The sequence below is a fragment of the Macaca fascicularis genome, chromosome 17 (genome assembly GCF_037993035.2).
Source record: "Macaca fascicularis isolate 582-1 chromosome 17, T2T-MFA8v1.1".
Classification (NCBI taxonomy): domain Eukaryota; kingdom Metazoa; phylum Chordata; class Mammalia; order Primates; family Cercopithecidae; genus Macaca; species Macaca fascicularis.
Genome location: NC_088391.1, coordinates 19,071,680 through 19,094,442, shown reverse-complemented (window position 1 = coordinate 19,094,442; position 22,763 = coordinate 19,071,680). Strand labels below are relative to the sequence as shown.

The window sequence follows — 22,763 nt, the reverse complement described above, 5'->3', positions numbered from 1 at the left end:
CAAAGATAAACACTATTTGTATAGATGATACAATGCATCTGCCATCTCTGTTTTATTTGCACCTTTGAGGTGGGAGGTTTTAAATTCAAAGTTGATTGCTAATGCTCCTACTGAATAAAGAAACTTACAAGGAAAAATCCTCCAGGTGGCAGCAAAGATCTGTTTATTTCAAATGAGAAATCACCTAATTGAGTCTACACAGATTTAAATGTCATGTTCTTAATCATCTTATTACTGATGCCTGAACGTTATCTTAATATTTATTTTATTTTTGCTTGGTTGCTTTGTTGCCTGTGCTTTTGAAGTCTTATTCAAAAAATCCTTGCCCAGTCCAATTTCATGAAACAATTCTATTTTTTTTTTTCTGGTAGTTATATAATTTGGGGTCATATAATTTACTCTTTAATCCATTTAGAGTTTGTTTTTATATATGGTGAGAGATAAGGGTCTGGTTTCATTCTTCTGTGTGTAGCTACCTAGTTTTTCCAACACCACTTACTAAAGACACTGTCTTTTACCCAATGTGTGTTCTTGGTGCCTTTGTTGAAAATCAGTTGGCTGTAAATGCATGAATTTATTTCCGGGTTCTCTAGTCTGTTCCATTGGTCTATGTGTTTTGACACCAGAACCATGCTGTTTTGTAGTATATTTTGAAGTCAGGTACTATATAATGCCTCCAGCTTTCTTCTTTTTGCTTTGACTATCCAGGTTGTTTTGCATTTCCATATGAATTTTAAGATTTTTTTCTATTTCTGTGAAGAATGTCACTAATATTTTAAAAGTAATTGCATAGAATCTGTACATTGATTGGGGTACTATGGACATTTTAACAACATTACTTCTTCTAATTCATGGACACAGGATTATCTGCCCATTTATTTGTGTCCTTTTCAATTTCTTTCATCACTGTCTTATAATTTTCATGGTAGAGATCTTTCACCCCCTAAGTTTATTCCTAGGTATTTTATCATTTTTTGTAGTTATTATAAATGGAATTGCTTTCTTCATTTCTTTTTCAGATAATCTGCTGTTCATGTATGAAAACACTACTGATTTTTGTATGTCGATAATGTCTTCTGCAACTTTACTAAATTCATTTAATATTTACACAATTCTACCATTTTTTGGTGGAGTCTTTAGGATTTTAAATATATGAAACAACCTACAGAATGGGAAGTACTTGCAAACTATGCATCTGGCAAGAAGCTACTATCTAGAATATATAAGAAACTCAAACATCTCAATAACAACAAAAAAATCTGATTTAAAAATGGGCAAAAGACCTAAATAAACATTCTCAAAAGAAGATACACAATTGGCAATAGTTACATGAAAAAAATCTCAACATCACTAATCACCAGGGAAATGCAAATCAAAACCACAGTATCACCTCTCCTCAATTAGAAAGGCTATTACCAGAAAGACAAAAAACAACAAATGCTGGCAAAAATGTAGAGAAAAAAAGAAATCTTATACACTGTTGGTGGGAATATAAATCAGTACAGCCATTACGGAAAACAGTGTGGGGTTCCTCAAAAAACTAAAACCTATCATGTGATCCAGCAATACCATTATTGGGTATATATGCAAGGGAATAATATCAGTATGTCGAAGAAACATCTGCACTTCCATGTTACTGCAGTGCTATTCACAATAGCCAAGATATGAAATCAACCTAAATGCCCATGTTCAGAAGAATGGATGAGAAAATGCATGTGTGTGTACACATACAATTGAATACTATTCTGCCATAAAACAAAATGAAATCCTGTCATCTGTGAAAACATGGATGAATCTAGAGGACATCATGTTAAGTGAAGTAAGCCAGGCACAGAAAGACAAACATCACTTGATCTTCCTCATATCATATGTGGAACCTAAAAAAGTTGACTTCATAGAGAGTACAATGATGGTTACCAGAGGTTGGGGAAGATAGTGGGGAGAGGGGGAGAGGAAGAGATTGGTCAACAAGTACAAAGTTACAGTAAGGAAGAGTAAGTTCTACTGTTTTATTACAAACTAGGGTGACTACAGTAAATAATGCAGTGGTATTTCAAGATAGTGAACATTTTGAATATTGTCACAAATAAATGATAAATGTTTTTTATCACTTATTTGATAAATGAAATGATAAATGTTTAAAGTGATAGACATGGTAATTACCTTGAAACATTACATTGTACCCCATAAATATATATAATCATTATGTCAATTATAAATTAAAAATGAATTTTAAAAAGCTTAAAGAGTTACCCTTAACAGGTTTTGTTTTATACTTTTCAAAGTTCCAGTCATTATCATAAAGAATTTAAAGTAATTATAAAATTTTATCAAATTCCTAGGGACTATGCAAATTAACCATGTGAAATAAAATGTTTTTGGGAGCTTTTTTGGATCTATCTTTAGAATCAATTTATTAGGCACAAAGAAAAATTTGTCTCTTTAGTTTATAGTTTCATTTTGTTGTAATCAAAACAAGTGTTACCCACCTTGATCATACCCCTTAATCATTACAATTCATTCCAAATAATGTGGCTGACTGGATTTAAAAATCAATCACGAGATAAAGACTGAAACATAGGCTCTTAATATAGCTACAAAAGAGACGGTGCAAAAATATTTTTATAATGGGCACAATACTAAAACAAGAGTTTGATATATCAAGATGGCAACTTTAAAAGTAGTGACAGAATAAATTCTAATACATTTTTTATTATCATATTACTCTAGTTTTACCACATGTATTCTTTCCAGGTAAATTTTCACAGCCATTCTGACAGGAAGTTATTGTTCAATGGTCCAGTGATTCGGTTTGGGAATATTCACTCATTCAAATAACATTATTGGAGACTTACAATGTATAAGGCCTATGCCAGAGAACAGTGTGACAAAAGGCACTTATGACACAGACCTTGTCCTTACTTTACATCAACATATGGAACTTTTTGAGGGCTTTTAATGTCTAAGTAAAAAGTATATGAGATAAATATTAACATAAAACATATAAAGTATAACTTCCAGAGTATTTAAGATTATGTTTATACAATCACTGTATATTGTATAAATAAGTTAAATAATAATATGTGAAATACATACTACAGAAAAATACATAATAGACAAAACTGAGGTAGATCTATATGTACTAACATAAAATGATCCATAAGGCATTTTACAGATATAAAATTTGCAAGAAAGTATGTATAGGAATCCCCACTTATTTTTAAGAGCCACAATAGTCCCCCCTTATCCTCGGGGGATACAGTCCAAGACCCTCCAGTGGATGCCTGAAACTGCTGATGGTACCAAACCCTACACATACTGTTTTTCAATCTGATAACTGAGACAGCTACTAAGTGACTACTGAGTGGTGGCGTATATAGCATCACACACTAGAAAAAGGGATGATTCAAGTCCCACCAAAGTGGGAGCCAACCACTTGAGATTTCCTCATGCTGCTCAAAATGGTACACAATTTAAAGCTTATAAATTGCTTATTTCTGAAATTTTCCATTTATTACTTTCAGACTGCAGTTGACCATAAGTAATGGAAATCACACAAAGCAAAACCATAGACAAGGTTGGGAACACATACATCAATTTTCAGTATGTCCAGTCATACATCGCCTAAGTATTTAAAATAAACAGACTACTTAATCTTCATGTTCCTTCAAATCATCCCAGAACATGATTTATGAATTTTGTGGTACTTTTCTTTTTCTTGAAAACTTATCTGTGTCGTATCTTAATTCTACCTCTAGGTTCACCTACACCAAATAATTTCAAAATAATTTTTTAAAGGGACATAAGATATAAACCAAAACAAAAAAAAGTAAAGAAATATAAATGGCAAAACAAAATGAGAAACATGTCGATTCATCACTATTCAATGATATGTAAATTAAAATGATTAAATTAAATGAAAAATTAAATTAAAATGATACCGGGGCCTGTCGTGGGGTGGGGGGAGGGATAGCATTAGGAGATATACCCAATGTAAATGACAAGTTAATGGGTGCAGCACACCAACATGGCACATGTATACATATGTAACAAACCTGCACGTTGTGCACACGTACCCTAGAACTTAAAGTATAATAAAAAAAATAAAAATAAAAATAAAAAAGTGGTGTGATAATATTTTTCATCTATATTGGCGAAGTTTTTAATGATGATACCTAACGCTCATAAGGATGTAATAAAATAGACACACAATGGAAGTAGAAATTGTTATAACCTTTTTCAAGAAAACTTTAGGCATTGTATTTCAGGACACTTCCAAAAATGATCCTCTTGAAATAAAAAACCGTAGGAAAATGGACATAAAATATTAACTGAAAAAAGTAAAATATTAACAACACACACACCTACTCACTCTGGAAGGAAATATGCCAAAACATTAATTGTGGTTTTGTCTGAGTGGTAGAGTTATATCTGATTTTAATTTTCCTTAAATTGTATACAATAGATTTATATTAACATTATGTCAAAAAAATTTAAGAAAGAAAAGGCAGTTTTTTATACTTAAGAGATTCCTTTTACCTAATTCATATGATGGAAAGATAAGTGAAATAACCTGTTTGACAGGATCTTAAAGAATCTGGTTATCAATTACAATCCTTAAGGAAAAGTATTTCTACAGTATTTTCCTTGGTCCTAAAATATAAAAAAAGAAGAAACTTTCCACTTTAAGTTTCTATAAAGTATCAAACTGAAAGTTAAACATTTTTGAAAGACTGGTTAAAACTCAATAGAGATAAAATCCTGTAATGAGGTTGTTCACTTGTCAGCATTGCCAGTATCACGCCATGATTTTAAAACCTGATAAATTTCTAAATTTTTATTAGTATTTTAAAACAAATAGATAAAATAACTTCAATACAAAAATATATTGAAAAATAAAGCACAAATGACAAAAAAGATAAAACTGAGTTACATCAAAATTTAAAATGTTTGTGCTATAAATGATATCACAAAAGTGAAGATAACTCACAGAATGGGAGAAAATAATGTATCTGCTAAAAAACCTATATCCAGAATATATAAAGAACTTTTACAACCAATAAATAAAAACACAAGTAACCTAAACAAAAAATGGGTAAAGGACGTAAATAGACATTTCTCCAAAGAAAATATGCAAATACCAATAAGCAATAAAAAGATGCTTGACATCATTAGTCATTAGGAAAAAGCAAATCTAAACCACAATGAGCAGTACTTCACACCCAGTAGCATGGCTATCATCAAAATGACAGATTAAAAACAAAGATATGCAGAAACTGGAATCCTCATATGTTGCTTTTGGAAATGCAAAACTGTGCAGCTTCTTAGTGTGGCAGTTCCTCAAACAGTTAAACAAAGAGTTACCATACATGACTCAGCAATGCTACCTCTAAATATATACCTAGGAGGAATAAAACACATATGCCCACACAAAAACTTGTAAACAAATATTTACAGCCAGCATTATTTGCAACAGCCAAATAGTGGAAACAACCCAAATGTCTATCAACTAGTGAGCAGGTGAACAAAATGTGGTATAGCTGTACAATGGAATACTATTCAGCCACAAAAAAGTTAAAGTAACATGGATGAATCTTAAAAGTATTTATGCTATGTGGAAAAAGCTAGCCAAAAGGGCCACATATTGTGTGATCTTATTTGCATGAAAGATTCAGAATAGGCAAATCTAGAGCGGCAGAAAATGTATTAATGGTTCACTAAGGCTGGATGACTACTAATGGTCACGAGTTTTCTTTCTGGGATGGTGAAAATGTTGTAACTCAGATCATAATGATGGTTGCACAATGCTTTGAATATACTAAAAACCAATAAACTATATACTTTAATTTTATGATATGTGAATTATATCTCAACAAAGATGTTTTTACAATACAAAGGCTCTACCTTTTGAATTACAATTACATGATTATAACTGTACAAAATACAGCTTAAAAGGCATCTAATACATTCTTTCAGCTTGATACTTTCCACTCCTTAATAACATTTAGTTAAGTATATGCACAATTGCTATTACTCTTATAAAGTAAGAGTGTCAAATATTAACAGGCAATGTCAGCAATAACTATTTAAAATGTTAAAGTAACCGTGTAGATATATTCAGTTGATAAGTTTTCTGTATAGAAAGGAGTGGGTACAAAGAGCATTAATACACTGCCTTTGCTATCTAGTTAAAATAGTCAAAGACCACAATGTCCAGCAATTTTTCAGAAATTATAGGGCAGAAAATAAGTGCTAGAAGAATAATGTGTTGTGGGAGTACAAAGAAGGAACTAATTACTTTTTTTTTCTGGTGACTGAGTAAAGGTTCCTGGCAGAACATGGAAAATAGATAATAAAACTGTAAAGCACAAAGGTGGAATATAATTTCCTATAAGCTGAAGTATTTGTTAAAGAAAGCAAGACTTTCTTTGAAACATATATATGTACTTACATATATACATTCTCAAGGAACATGTACATGCATGTGTGACACACACAATAGCCTGTAATTCTTAAGTTTTGTAAAATATTTTGAAATATATGATGGGCATAAACAACAGGGAACCTTAAGGGACAAACGAGTTTTCAACAAATGAATTTTGGGAAATGGAATTCCAGGTAGAACGAATGAGAATGCAGAAAAAGTCTACCTGGTTGATAAACGCAGTTAAATCAGGAAATAAAAAAGCAATAGCCCCTTTAAATGAAGTGTGACCACAAAAAAAAAGGAAGGAAAAAAACAAAACCTCTTTTGTATTGGTGGAGAAAAATGTTAGGGAGAAAAAGGTCTTTTTACTGGTGGGGAAAATTTGATCAGACAAATTTTCATTAAAAAACATCCATACTATCTCCAAACCTAATTTTTAAAATACATAAACCAAAGATTATTTCCAAATTTTTCCTCATACTATTTCCCTTAGAGTATGATCCTCATAATCATGAGAAACAGATAAGTCATACTGTGCCTTACCCCCAAATTTTCATTTCCAGTCCAATATGTGTGACTGAAATAAAGTTGTTACAGTTTATCTGAGTCAGGCCCCTGCATGTCACTGGCAATATTTTCTTTTGGATAGTTGCTGCTATGTACAAGTGAGATAGGAAGAAAGAAGAAAAGAGGTGTGATGCTCCCCTGCTTTCCCCTAACCTTTTATTAGGTAATGAAAGAAAATGTGTCATATATGCTTCTGCAGTATATTTTTACATGCAATATAAAACCATTTATGCAAGAAAAAGTTTTATATTTTTATGCCACCAATTTCAAAACCTGAGTTAAAGTAGTTTACAATGCAATTAAAATAAAACTGTTAAAAACCAAAATAGTAAGAAATAAAGGGAAAGGCTGAGAAAGTAAATAATACATCTGAGGAAAGCTATTGCAATTAAGCACAAAATAGCTCTAAGCTTCCTAGTTGCCAGAGCAAAAATAGAAATAAGATGCGTGACATGGATTTCTTTATCCAATAAAAGGGAAGAGTAGAGAGGGGCAACATTCTTTAATGTATGTCATGCAGTGTGTTCAGCAACTTACGTAAATCATTTAGTTATCTCAAAAACCCCATGACATAGATATTTTTCCCTTCCTTCTTTCAGACATAGAAACTTAGGTTAAGGGAAGTTAAGAAATAACTGTATAAAATCAAAAATCTAATAATCTTTTACCCAAGGTTTTGATTAAAGTTCAGGCTTTTGTCTTAAATCCTATATTCTTTCCATTTTAACATACTGAACTTAAAAAAATACACACACACAAACATTCTCCAGAAATTATTTTTCTGAGTCCAGAGAGAAATCTGGCTGGTGGGCCTTTACAAGAGATAATAAAAATATAATAGTGATTTCAGTAGTATTTAAAAAATACAAAGGTATGTTCATGTACACATAGCCTTTCCTGATCATCAATGAAGCCTATCGTCTGGCTACCAATGAAATATTAAAGGGAAATGCTAACCTGCAGTCCTGTGAAGAAAATTCTACATTGAGCTTTATCTATTAGAGCATCTCAGCTGTCCTGATGACTGACTGACTTCTCACTCAGTTGGAAAAACATTCATATCATTTATACATTTGTCTGAATAAGAGTATCATATTATTCAAATAATCCCATAGTATTTCTATTTCTAAAGCTAACTGCTTGTTTAACGAAGTTTCTTGTTAAAAAGATATTTTAAAATGAAAAACCAACTCCGTGTCAGCCCCCAGAGACCTGTTATCATAATTTCTGCCTTGCAACTTTCCTAAAATATATTCACACAAATGTTCACTTGGCACATCTTATCTATAGCTCTTGGGATACTAGAATGTCATGAATTTTCATTTCCCAAAAGCATTATCAGGTCAAAACACTTCCATAGGCTGACTAAAATAATAAACATAAACCTTGCTTAGTTTTGAGAATACATGAACAGAAGCACAATGTTCTAATATTGTCTCCTGTATACATTATTTAGAGTCCCATATTACAAGCTCCAATACAAGGCTTATTTTTCAGTTTTCACTTTATGTTCCTTTCCTAACATTATAGTTGCTTCCCATATTCATTTACTCAAAAATTATTTATTGAATCTGTGAAATACCAGGCACTGCAAATACAAAAAGGAGAATAAGAAATTGTCATTGTTCTCAAGGAGCTCACAGTTTAGGAGATAAAGAGACAATCAAATCAACAATTAATTGCAAACAACTGTAATACATATTACACTAAAAATGCAAACAAAAAGATTTAACTGAGAACAGGAAATGTTTAAATAGGCTTTGCATACAGGATTACTGATGTGTTATCCTCTTAGTTTTAGTCACAATTTTTAATTAAAGTAACGTTTGTTTTTGTGTTCAGCACTAAGTTAGAGAAAAATTAATGTCAAGGTCTCTAACAGGGCATGTGTTTTTCTAGGACACTTTTCTTTCAAAAGAACTGTTATAAAATGCAATCTAATTTTACGGTGAAGGCACAGGCTTAATTCTGATAAAGAAATTTAACATTGCCTTTCCTCACAGAGCTGACTGCTTTGCAGAGTCAACCATCTCTCACATGGGCTTAGTCTGCAACTTTTCTCACCACTGTCTACCACCAACAGGAGAATATTTGTGGTGACAGAACTGTACTATAGCGTGACTATGGTGGTGCATTCAGGAATCTACAAATGATAAAATGTATAAAAATAAATACACCAATAAGTAAAACTGTAAAATCTGGATAAGACAGGTAGATAGTACCAAGGTCATTATCCTAGTTGTGGTACCATACTATAGTTCTGTAAAATGTTACCTTTGGCAGAAACAAGGTAAAGGCTACCTTGGATCTCTGTATTATTTCTTACAACTGCATGTGAATCTATAATTATCTCAAAATATAAAGTTTAACATTTAAAAAGTTTAAATGTTTTTTCAAAGTTTACCAGTTAGGAGATGAGAGAATTAAGGTAAGGGAGAGGGACATTCCACAAAAAATTTAAAATATGAATAATATTTTGTCTAAGCCCAGGTCTTTCAAATTATAGTCTCTGGACCACTGCATAAAAATACCTGGGGCCGAATCCTGAGCCTGAATCAAGATTTACTGAGTCATTAACCAAAAGACACAGTTGTTTACTTTTTGCAGTCAGATCTCTGAGGATGGAGGCCAAAACTTGCCATTTTATCAAGCTCCTTGGTGATTCTTATGTTTACTGTGATAAGGTGTGGGATACATGAATTGTAATGTAAAAGACCAGAAAGAAAAACTGAAATAAAAGATGGCTCCAATGACACCTAACATCAGACTAAATATTTCCAGTGATTTAAAAAAAAAAAAAAAGCTTTGAAGAACTAATTGTTCAAATTGTAAGGGATAGAAAATTCTTGCTTATCATAAATCAAAATTTGCTACCTGTAAATTTCTCCTTTAAAACTCAATTCCAAACTCAGCAGCAATACATAATAAAATTTAGCCCTTTTTTAAACAGAAAGTTCATCAAATACCATCAAATATTTGAAGACACCACCATGTCCCTCTTAGTCCTATACTTCTAAATAAACAATTCTGGTTTTTTCAACCCTACGTCATTTTTTGAGACCCTTTACCATCCTATTCACCCTCTTGCCCAGCCCCGTTTTTTCTTAAAAGCTTAAATCTGTTGATATTTCACACTTAACATTCCATACTTTGTGTCATTCACAATTTCTAAGTTGTCTATATATACTCTAAAGTCTTTGATTAAATGTTAAACATAAAAGGATTGGATTGAAGGTGCTCTGAAAAGTTTACAGACTTTTCAGGAAAAAAGCTGACTTAGAGGTCAACATCAAGTAATTAACCACCAATGTGGGGGTACGACCATTTATCCAGCTATAAAATACAGAATGACATAAACAAGATAAAAGAGAATTTAAGGCCAGATTTCCTAAAATTAATTTCTATCCAGGCAATTTGCAATTCAATAAATCTGAGGACAACATCAACTTGCTCTCATTTTGGCTTGTAGAAATCACAAAATGGATAAAGGTGGATTTTAGTGAAAGGGAAGGTAGTTAGTAAACAAAAAGGGAATTAAATGCATGAAATTATGATTAAACTTTTATAAAGTTTTGATACTTAGTTTTTTTTTAATATTTTTCTCTGGCATAAGGAATAAAATCAAGAGACGATTTTATTTGGTATTTTTCCTTTCAACTAGTCTTAAAATTGGGCAATATTTTTATATTTTCCTGCTGTCAAACCCTTTTTTCAAACAAAATCTTACATGAAATCCTAATACATTAATAAAAGTGAAATTGCTCTAACTAAAATTAAGGTGAGAGAATCTGACCTCCAAAACTGCATTATCCTTCTACATCTTGCAAAGAAACCCTAAGGTCCAATGAACTATGGTTTGAAAGCCACAGTTCTAAGACAAGGTACATGTTCCAATATCTGATAACGTACTTCCTATACGGGTAAAGAAAATGTTTGCTTTGTTTTGTGCTATTAAAGATAGTATTTTTTAGATGATATTGGTACATATATTTTATTTTGCTAATTTTGTCACATTTTCTCCATGTTTTTATAAGACAGAAAAGTAAGCTACATTGGTTACCATTTTAACTCCAATGGATCATTCCAGTGGATCTCTGAGTCCTCAGTAGCCCATGATATCCTTTTACACAAGTAACTTTATACCTCTGCACTCTTTATAATTTCCCATTCATCAATTTTAGCCTGAAGAGAATTGTATTAAGAAGGATTAAGGGCTCAATATAAAAGAATGTCAAGATCAATGGATGTAAAACTAAGGAGTTGGGGGTCATGTATTTGCCATTGTTGGTCTAGGGCAGTGTTTTTCAAACCCTTGACTATGACCCATAATATTAAACCATTTAAAACCATTACCAAAACTGAAAGAAAGGCTTCACAAAATAATATTCACCCAAACTATTTTTACTTATTTATTTTTTAGAGACAGGGTCTCCCTCTGTCACCCAGGCTGGAGTGCAGTGGCATTATCATAGCTCACTGCAACCTTGAACCACTAGGCTCAAATGATCTTCCCACCTTAACCTCCAGAATAGCTGAGATTTCAGGTGTGCACCACCATGCCCAGCTACCCAAACTATTTTCTATTTTATTTTATTCTAATTTATTTTTTAAGGCTAGCTATGATTGACTTAAATAGTAGTAATGACCGATAAATCATAATTTACAACCCACTGATTTTGACCTGAACAACAAAAAACACTAGATAGATCAGGAGTCACAGACTTTTTCTGTAAAAATCTTGATAGTACATATTTTAGGCTTTGTAGGCCACATATGGTCTCTGTTGTAACCACACAACTCTGCTGCAGTAGGGTGGAAGCAGCCATAGATAGTATGTAAACACAACCGTAGCTGTGTTCCAATAAAGGTACATTTACAAAAGCAGGCAGTGAGCTGGATTTGGCATGTGGCCATAGTTTGATGACCTGTGGTCTATACTACAGTATACTGACCTACCGCAAAATGAGCAATGAAAGTGGTAGTATCTCCATATTACTGATGAAATACCTAGAATACTAAAAGGTTTAAGTGATGTACCCAACTACTGAGAAGGAGACAAGTATACTGACTACATCATAATATAATGCTTCTCCCCCTCTATACTACTCCACACATGAGAGATGCATTGTTAGTGAGTTTTAGCATAATTGCTATGAGTTTTAGCAATACTGAACACAACACATTATACAAATCCATACTGTACTCACCTTTATTCACTCACTCATTCATTCAATCAACCAACAGTATACCTATTGTATAAACTACAAGGAGAATTTATATAATTAACTCTTAATTATACCAGAGAGGATATATCATAGCTTAAAAATAAAAGACAATGATTGTGAAAAAAAAGTAGTAAAACTATTAAAAATCTGAAAAAATTTACATTTTAAAAAGCAATCATTTCTGAACTCCGCAGCAAACAATAACAATACATCATCACCTCTCTCCCAAAGAAGGAATAATCTCTCAACCCAATATCAAGTTTAATGCTCCTAAACTACTGTCTTTATGCTAAAGTTACTACTGGATAATATAATAGCTTGGGACCTTATGAACCATGTTATTATTCTGCTTTAATTTTGATTTGGAGTTATATCTAATTTTCTTTGACTCCAATCTCCAAATTATTGAAAAGGTGGCTGTATGAAGAAAAACTTACCTTTCAGATTGAAGCTTTGTGGTTTTTACTATTAAATCTTGAGTCTGTTCCTTTGCTGCCTAAAATTATAAACATATCTAATATAAGTACATTCCAATTTTATTTTATTTCAGAAAACAAAACTACCACTTACTGAAATTTAGACTTAAAACAAATGAGATCACTCTACGGAACGCAAAAGAAAAGCACAAAAAAATGAAATAACGTAGATGTTTCAAGCCTCATCCACTGGAGGAACACACTCAAGAGTTCTTAATATACACATAATGCTAAGGCTTACAAGAAAGAAAAAGGTATCCAGATGCTGACTAAAGAACTTAATAGTTCGTGATGCTTTTCAGTGCAACAGAAGCACTGGAAGAACAAGTTAAGCATGAAGAACATGACTTCAGGTAGGGACATGTTGAACTGAGATACCATGCAACCTCTACATGGGGTTGTTAACTAAGTCACTGAAAAGGAAGTGTGGAGCTCAACAACAGAAAAGTGTAAGACGGAGGTAAAAATTTGAAAGTTGTAATATACAAACTACCTGCCATATAAGTTTTTGGTGAGGATCAGAGCTAGCCCCATCTAAAGGACACAAGGCTATTCCTAACCAACTTTCATTCTAAGCAATTCTCTCTTCCCTAAGCCAGAGTTGAAAGAATCAAGAGTGAAAAGTCAATTAAGAAAGTATTTTATCCAAAGATTAGAACACATTCACGAAGTGGCTTTAAACAAAAGACAATAAGATTCTCTCTCAAAGATCTGAACTGGGGAATATTACAAAACTAAGGCAATAAACAACAAGAAGAGAAGCAAGTCGTCATGAGGCATGTACAGAAATAGAGTCCATGCCTTGAAGAAAAATTAAATGAGCCAGAAAGATGCATAAATTATGTCATTAGTAAAGTAGAGAAAAACACATAAAATAGAAGGTAAGTCAGTCTGTTAAAGAGAAAATACCAGCGCAAACACCTGAAGACACTGGGTCATTTTCATGTTAGAACACCATAATAAAGAGTGAAGCTTCTGTTGCTAAGGTTTCTTTCTTTCTTTTTTTTTTTTTTTTAAGACAGAGTCTCGCTCTGTCGCCCAGGCTGGATGGAGTGCAGTGGCGCGATCTCAGCTCACTGCAAGCTCTGCCTCCCGGGTTCAAGCCATTCTCCTGCCTCAGCCTCCTGAGTAGCTGGGGACTACAAGCGCCCACCACCACTCCCGGCTAATTTTTTGTATTTTCAGTAGAGAAGGGGTTTCACCGTGTTAACCAAGATGGTCTCAATCTCCTGACCTCGTGATCTGCCTGCCTCGGCCTCCCAAAGTGCTAGGATTACAGGCGTGAGCCACTGCGCCTGGCCTGTTGCTAAGGTTTCTTTCTAGCGCTGCCTTAGACCTAGACACCTCCAGTTCTGGGTTTTTAGAGGCCTAATCCTCTACAAACTCAGTTTTCAGACTGTGAGGAAAATTCTCTTATTGCTTTCTAGGTATCCTGTCAATAACAGAGCCTGATTGCCACCTCAAATGAAGCTATTTTGAGTGTATGTTCCCAGGAAATAGATATTTTAAGAAAATAGATTTGAACCTAGGTAATTCTGCATATCACTTATCTTTATTATTATTATTTGTTTTTAAAGACACAGGGTCTCACTCTGTCACCCAGCCTGGAATACGGTGGTGCAATCTTGAGTCACTGCAGTCTTGACCTCTGGGCCCAAGCAATCCTCCCACCTAAGCCTCTAGAATAGCTATGACTACAGGCATGTGCCACCATGCCTGGCTAACTTATTAAAAGTTTTTGGTAGAGATGGGGCCTTGCTACGTTGCCCAGACTGGTCACAAAGGATCCTTCTGCCTCAGCCTCCCAAAATGCTAAGATTATGGGTGTGAGCCACCATGCCCAGCCATTTCACTGACTTTTAAGGAATGGAGCTCAACATGATAGCTCCCAAGGTACTCTTTTAGAATTATTAGACTGCCAATAACTTCTTCAAATGCTTATACTTCTTAAACTCTAAAGTTCCATTTCCACCTTGTACAGCCTGGCCTTATGCAATTTTTAAAATATAGTATCCCCCTCAAGTCAAAAATATATTTACATTTTAATATTTCTGAAAAAAAGAATGCTTCACAAAATCAGTATCAAAAAACATTTACTAGCTTTTTACTCCAGTCATTATTGAGGGTGCACCTTATAATTAACACCATTTATTAATCAATGAAATATGATACTTTAGCACAATGTTATATAATAAGAATTTGCAAATATTTTTTGCATATGTCCTGATTTTTTTCATTTATAAACTATGGTAAGAATTCCAAAGTAATATTTAATAATATTAATGAAGATTATTAATCTCAATTTCCATTTATCTTAAATGTTAAAGATGATTATTGTTGAATTAATAATAAACATATGCATCTAAATGTAATTTATCCAAGGAAAACCACAAAGGAATAAACAATAACATATATGAAACTACCGATTACATTTTTAAATGTTTTCTAATAATTTCTAAAAGGTACCATAGTCAAAGCATTTCAGAAAATATTAAATAATTAAATGAATCATTATAACAACATTCTATAAGAAAAACAGAGAGGATACTCTAAGAAAAACTTTTCTTTATGAATGAATAACTTAAGAACATTAGAGTTGATATTATGAACATATACTGTTAGAATTCCAATAGTGCTATCTCCAAATAAATTACCTTTAAGCATAATTTGAAGGAATAAACAAAACTTTCAAAATCATGGACCTCCTACTATTAGAAATGATATGTGGATCAAAAATGAATGTAAACAATAGGCAGTATCAAATATTTTTAAATATTCAATCAAAAAGCTATGAGGGAATCTTTTATAGGTAATAAAAACGTTCTCTATCTTGATTATGGTTGTTGTTTCACAGGTGTATAAAACTGTCAAGCCTATCAATATAAACACTTTGAATGGGTGCAGTTTATTACCATTCATAAATTATTCCTCAATAAAGTTGACCTGAATAAAGAAAGAAAATAGGCCCATGTCACTATAGAAGAAAAAACAGGATGTAAGGTGGGTGCAAAGAAAATATAAAGGACTGGCCGGGCATGGTGGCTCATGTCTGTAATCCCAGCACTTTGGGAGGCCGAGGCAGTCAGATCACTTGAGGTCAGGAGTTTGAGACCAGCCTGGACAACATGGCGAAATCCTGCCTCTATTAAAAATACAAAAATTAGCCAGGCATGGTGTCAGGCGCCTGCAATCCCCGCTACTTGGGAGGCTGAGACAGAATTGCTTGAACCCAGAAGGTGGAGGTTGCTGTGAGCCAAGATCGCGCCACTGAGGATAGAGTGAGACTCTGTCTCAAAAAAAAAATACAAAGGACAAAACAGAAGGAGACACTTCGGTTGTAATTTAAAATATTTATAAACTATTTGAAAAATAGCATGAAGAATAAAAATACTATGATCTTTTTATATTTAAAACTCTCTATGATGAAAAGTATAAAAATATAGGGGTACAAATTAAAAAATAAGAGATACTACCACTAAAAGTTGGAAACTGAGTAGTCTAATATTACAGAGCATGATATTATTTAAAAAAACAAAGGTACAATACAGAAAACATTATAAAGTGTAATTTGAGGAAAGGCATTACATTATGGAGACTAAAAGATGAGAAAAGGAAATAAAAAAGTTAAAGAAAAAGAAGGGTCAAACAAAATCAACCACTGAGGAATAAAGTAAATATATGCCAAAAATGTGAAATGGCCATTAATAATTAGTATATACTATATAATTATTTAAATATTGTCAAATTAACAAATACCTAAATATTGGACTGAGAGACAATAAACATGCCAATAATATCTGATAGGTTAGTAAGAATATCAAAATTTAGACAAGACCAGAAAAGATAAAATTTTAGAGAAACAAGAAATTAACTAGTCCTGCAAACTGATGATGCAAGTAGCCTGTGATTAATCTATAGAATATGCATTAATGATTCTTCCTAGAATCACTGTTGATGTCAATGGTTCCAGGAGACACTTAGAGATAGAAGCTAGCTCTTAAAATGTGAAGGTAGTAGACGTAATCATGATTGGCCCTCAGGAGGAAACTGTTCTATGTACTACTCCAAAATTAGATGACTGAGGGTAATTAAGTCAAAATGCTGATTCTGCTGCCAAATTGTAAGTTTAGGACTGCTTTCATTAAAAGACCTAAAATTATACATATTTTCCCAGAATTGTTTTAAGGCTATGCATAAATCAGAATTAAGCTGGGTCTTTATCAGGCACAGCTTTAGTGTGAAATTAATCCTAAGGCTTCGTACTAAAAGAAAATCATTCCTCCTAGATTTATAGAATATTATGGAATTGAAAGGTTTATCACAATTCTACATAGTTAGCTCTGTACTGGCTAGACCAAAATATAAATGCTCTAAAGTCAATTGAACAATATTAATAAATCATTATCCAAAGAAACACAAAGATATCTAAAATTTTTAAAAATAAGGATTATATTTATACCCAAATTTCCTACAGGGCATTATGGATTAGATATCTATACATTTTGTAGACCTAATAATTTTTGAAAGTTTACTTTATAGCAGGAACTATGCCAAAATCTGGCCATTATACAATACCTGTAGTCGACTTGTCATATCTTGACAACAGTTGCTCATTGCTTGAACATCTTCACTTATGCTTTCAAGTTCCTGAAAAGGAGAAAAGTAACATCACACATCATACATACAGTAAGAAGAAGGTTCTCTTCTCTTAGCTAAATCCTTATTTTAGTTCCATAAATTTTTTTTTGGTCAAGGTATGACAAGAGATCCCGTATTTAAAACTGGAAATGATTAAAAAGAATAACATCTAGTGTTAGAAAAACTGTAAAGAAAATAGTACATTCCTTTTAGAGAATATGACCACAGGAAAATGGCAAATGCTTTATAAAACTGAATATCCCTTTATTCCTAGAGTTATTCAATTGCAGTTATTCTTATTGATGTTCAAATAGTCCTATATTTGGCCAGTAGAAGAATCCTCTTCATATTAGCTCCAAAGTCCTTTTGACATTTATCCAATAGTCTCAGATAGCATCTTTGCTTTCTGATACTGATAAGATTGTTCCTTTTAGTAGGAAATGATGTTTAAAAGAGCCAGGCATGGTGGCACGCACCTGTAGTCCCAGTTACTTGGGAGACTAAGGTGCGAGAATTGAGTGAGCCCAGGAGTTCGATGCTATAGTGTACTGTGATCATATCTGGAAACAGCCACTGCACTCCAGCCTGGGCAACATAGCAAGATTCCATCTCTAATGTAATAAAAAGAAATCCTTTCCAAATTATTAGTCTTCAGTCAATAAAAATCTACCAAGGTGTTAAAACAATCTATTTTTATTGAACACTCATTGAAACCATGTGCAACACTTCCATAACTCACAGAGAAATATATTACTATTACAATGTATTAATACAGTTAATAAAAATATTACATAATAAATAAGATATAATAACATAAACAAAATTTATTTTCACTCTATGGCGAGTGGACTACACTCTCAAGTATGATGAATCATTATTAATACATTGAAGTTACTGATATTAATCTGAAATTTTCATATTTTAGAATATAGTAAAAGTAACTCAATTCTAATTAATCTCCAATAGAGAAGTTGTTATCCAAGAGAGGTTTATTCGATGAGGGGATATTTCTATTGGAAAGCCATTCAGGAAAATGTTAATATTTTTGTTAAAAAAGCTAAAATTCCTAAGATAATCTTCTAGAACAATGTTACAACTTTCTAAGAATTAATATTTGTGGAAGTCACAGATTCATAAATCACATTAATACAAATAAAGACCCAAATGCAGCAAGAGAAATTAGCTAAGTTTTCTATTTGGGCATAGTATACGAATAGCAAATATATCAATCTAATTCAAAAAAATACTTAGCACAGAGTCAGACATAACAGTAAGTTCTCAATATATGCTAAATGAAAAGAGTTTACATACCTCCTTCACTTCCTTGAAAATGCTTACAAATTCTTCATTGATGGCTAAACTTTTACGTTCAATATCTCCACGTAAATTTCTTCGAGTTCTCAGACTATTTTCAACAAAAAAGGTTGAAAGTGCCTTGAGAGCTTCTAACATCTCCTATACAATTGGTAACAGAAGACAATTACTGGAACTAATTTTTAAATGTTTTCCTAATCTCAAGACAAAATGTAATGAAATCATTTTCAAATGATTTGTTTTCATTAAACAATCCAAAAAATATTGAAGGACCTTCAAATTACTGAAGCATGCTTATTTCCAGAACATAATAAGGGTCTACTTACTTGTGTATAGTGTTACATATACAAGATTATTCATTGCAGAATTGTTTGGAATTGCAAAGACTAGAAATAATCTAAATGTCCATCTAAAAGGGATTGGTTAAATAAATTATGATATACTTATTTACAAAAAAAAATCTTTATGCACTTACATAGTATAAGCTTTGAGATATGGTAAGTGAAACATCAAGGCATAGAAACAGTTATAATATCAACAGTTAAAAACTTAAAAGGAATATATACATGCATATTTCCTTGCGTATACCTAGTTTACACATATATAAGGTACACATTAAACTATCTCTGGAACGATCTATTTAAGAATAAGTACTGGAAGCCTCCAGGCTAGAAACTGAATAACTGGAAGCAGAACTTGGAAGAACTTAAAGGCGAAGGCCTCTCTGAAGTGACTGTGAACTGAGGCCTCAGTGGTAGGCAACAGCCAGTCATGGAGACAACGCCTTCCACAGAGAGAGCAAACAGTGAGTACAAAGACCCTAAAGTGGTAGAAGGAAGGCCACTATGACTGAAGCTATGAGAAATTATTACGATTTTAGGCAGGGGAGTAATATAATACAATTTACATTTATAAAAGTTTATTCAACTTTGTAAGGGAAATGAATGGTAGAGGGGTACAAGAAAGGAGGTAGGAAAGAGAAAAAACTAAAATAATCCAAGTGTGCTTTGATAGTGGCTTAGACCAAGATGGCAGTAGTACAAATGAAAAAGAGATATTCCAAAACATGGCACAGTGGCTTACATCTGTAATCCCAGCAGTTCGGGAGGTCAAGTTGGGAGGATAGTTTGATGCCAGGAGGTCAAGACCAGCCTGGGTAACATAGTGAGGCCCTATCTCTACAAAAAATCAAAAAATTAGCCAGGTATGGTGGCATGTGCCTGTAGACCTAGCTACCTGGGAAGCCGTGGCAGGAGGATCGCTTGAGCCCACAAGATCGAGGCTGCAGTAAAGCCACGTTCTCTCCACTGGACTCTAGCCTGGGTGACAGAGTGAGACGTGGTCTCAAAAAAAAAAAAAAGATATTCCAAAAATTTTTTTCAAAGTAGGATACGTTTGTGGATTTGACAGGAGATGTAAAAAAAAAAAAAAAGTGACAAGAATCCAAAATTACTCATATGCTTCTTGCTTGACGGGGTAAATGGTGATGTTCTTTAGCGAGAGTGGAACCAGTTTAGGGAAAAATCAAGAGTTCCGCCCATGTTAAGTTCTATGATGTCAATCAGTATCCAATTGGAAGTACAGTATAGACAACTGATTCTACAAATCTGGAGCTCAGTCTATGTCAGAAACACAGTCATAAATTTGAGAGTAATCATGCTTTTTACTACTTAAAATTATGAAAGTACAAGATTTTTCTCACAGAGAGAACATGAAAGGAGGAGAGAGCAGAGAACCAAGCCCAGGACACCCCATAGTACCCTAAATTTTGCAGATATACATGTCTACACCTCTACTACTATATATTCTAGTAGGCTTACCCTTTCATGTTTCTGTTATGTTATTTTGAAATATTGGCTGGATTGACAAAAATAGTAAAGCTATTTATATAAATCCAACTTAATATTTAAGGGGAAGCAAAAATATGTTTACAACTATAAATACTTACCATACCAAAAAAAAAGAAAAAGAAAAAAAAAACCCATAAAGTGAAGCAGTTTCTTTTGACTATAGCCTTGAAATGTCCTTAGGTCTGGTTCAAAGAAGTAGTCAGTAATATTGAATGAACGAAATCACAGACTCAAATGTAAATTACAGTTCCACCAGTTACTAGTTGTATGACAACCTAGCTGCACTCTCTCCATGCTTTATTTTCCTCATGGTAAAAAGAAGGTCATGTGGCCAGGTGCTCTGGCTCACGCCTTGTAACCCCAGTACTTTGGGAGGCCGAGGCGGGCAGATCACCTGAGGTCTGGAGTTCAAAACCCGCCTGACCAACAAGGAGAAACCCCATCTCTACTAAAAATACAAAATTAGCCGGGTGTGGTGGCGCATGCCTGTAATCCCAGCTACTCAGGAGGCTGAGGCAGAAGAATCACTTGAACTCGGGAGACGGAGGTTGGGGTGAGCCGAGATTGCACCACTGCACTCCAGTCTGGGCAACAAGCGCGAAACTCTGTCTCAAAAAAAAAAAAAAAAAAAAAAAAAAGAAGGCCATGTTATCTACATCAAAATAAGTAGCAGTCTTAAATGATATAATAAATATCAATACGAGATACATTAAACACTTCATAAATTTTATGATAAAATATTTGTTAAGAAACAGTAAGTGCCAGGCTCTTTGCAAAGGACTTTACCTGGAGTCTCTCACTGAGTCCTCAAATAACCACCATGAGAAAGTTACTAGCAGTATTCCTAATTCCTAAACGGAAGCTGAGATTAGTGAAGGGACTTACTCAAATCATAATGCACAAATGTAGTGGTTCTATCTAATAAGTGGCAGCCCCCAGAGCCCTTCTTTCTTATTCATTACATTGCAATGTTATTTTGTTACATACCGGAGTCAAATTGTTATTGACAGCTATTTTTCAGTTACCTACACATTCACCTGTAAAACTCTCTAACTTTGACATATGTTCTTCTTTATGTTACACTGTCATGATCAATTTACCTAGCGACTCACGGACACAGAAGAGATGGCTGGGTATGTGAGCAACTGTAAAGTCCAACTTACGTGTCAGGAGGTACTTGGGAGAGAGCATGCGGTCTATCTTCTAAAGAAATACAGCCTGAGCCCACAAATCATAGCGCTTGGCTAACAACAAAAAAAACTAGTAGATATAACTTCATTTCAGCCATGGGCAAAGGTAGTTCTTTCCCGCTGCAAATTATTGTAGCTGTTGTCACTTGTCGGCGGAAACGCTCCCTTATCCCTACCAATGCTCTCTTGGTCTCCTGACCCCCATTCGCACTGCCTTATCTTGGAATCTGCTCTTCTGCATGTATTTCCTATCCCGTCCTGTGCTCTCCTCCTGTCTCCCGGCTCTCACCGCCAAACACCTCCGGGAGTGTATGGAGGGCACCTTTCGAGGCGCCGCAGTTCACCAATCCCATCCAGAGAGTCTTGAAGGCACCTTTTCAGGTGGAGAGAACATACAGGAAACCCCTTCGCTTTTCCGAATGTTACTGGGGCTCCCCTTTCTCACCCCACCCCCCACCCCCGGCGCCCGCAGAGCAGCGGAGCCCGCAGGGCTGGGGTCACTCGCGGTCGCTCTGCGGCCGGGACGAGGGAGACCGCGGTGGGTCCCTGACAGACGCCGCCCCTGGCCCGGCTCAGCCCCGCGGGAACCTGTGCCTCCGGCCCCACCAGCCCCGGTTACCTTGTCGTTGTCCAGCCGCGTCTCCAGGATCTTATGCAGCTTGCGCGACAGCGGGTTGTTGGTCGTCGCCGAGGTCCCGCCTGCCCCATTGTTGAGGCCGTTGGCAGCCCCGGTCGCAGACACTGCGACCACTTCCCCGCTGCCCTCGGCCATAGCGCTGCGCGTCCCGCCCCTTGCTGCCACCTCAACCAGGCAGGGACAGCGGCGGCAGCGCGAATATTGCGCATGTGCAGATCGGCCGCGCATGCGCATCGGTCCCGGAAGGCTCCACCGGGTAACCCTGCCTGGGCTCCCAGAAGGGTGAGGGGTGAAGAAGATGTGGGGGGCGGGACAAGACCCTCGGGTGGGAGGAGAAAATTGCTAGGATTAGAGAGGACTTTGGAACTGTGAGTCTGCGAGCTTCTGAGCTAATTAGATGACAGCCAAATGTAATATGTAAAATACACCAAGACTTGTG

General features: G+C 34.6%; 1 protein-coding gene across 4 annotated transcripts in view; it reads right to left on the bottom strand.

Moving 5' to 3' along the window:
* COG6 (component of oligomeric golgi complex 6) overlaps positions 1-22,509 on the bottom strand; it is a 101,648-nt gene extending 79,139 nt beyond the window's left edge. For all 4 annotated transcript variants that reach the window (XM_005585711.5, XM_005585710.5, XM_015439196.4 and 1 more), the window contains exons 1-4: positions 22,307-22,509; positions 18,645-18,788; positions 17,271-17,342; positions 12,657-12,715 (exon numbers count right to left, since the gene is read on the bottom strand). In XM_005585711.5, coding sequence (XP_005585768.4) covers positions 12,657-12,715; positions 17,271-17,342; positions 18,645-18,788; positions 22,307-22,459 — 428 coding nt within the window. In that variant the 5' untranslated portion in view covers positions 22,460-22,509. The remainder of the gene's footprint in view (positions 1-12,656; positions 12,716-17,270; positions 17,343-18,644; positions 18,789-22,306) is intronic.
* Between the last annotated feature and the right edge of the window lie 254 nt (positions 22,510-22,763).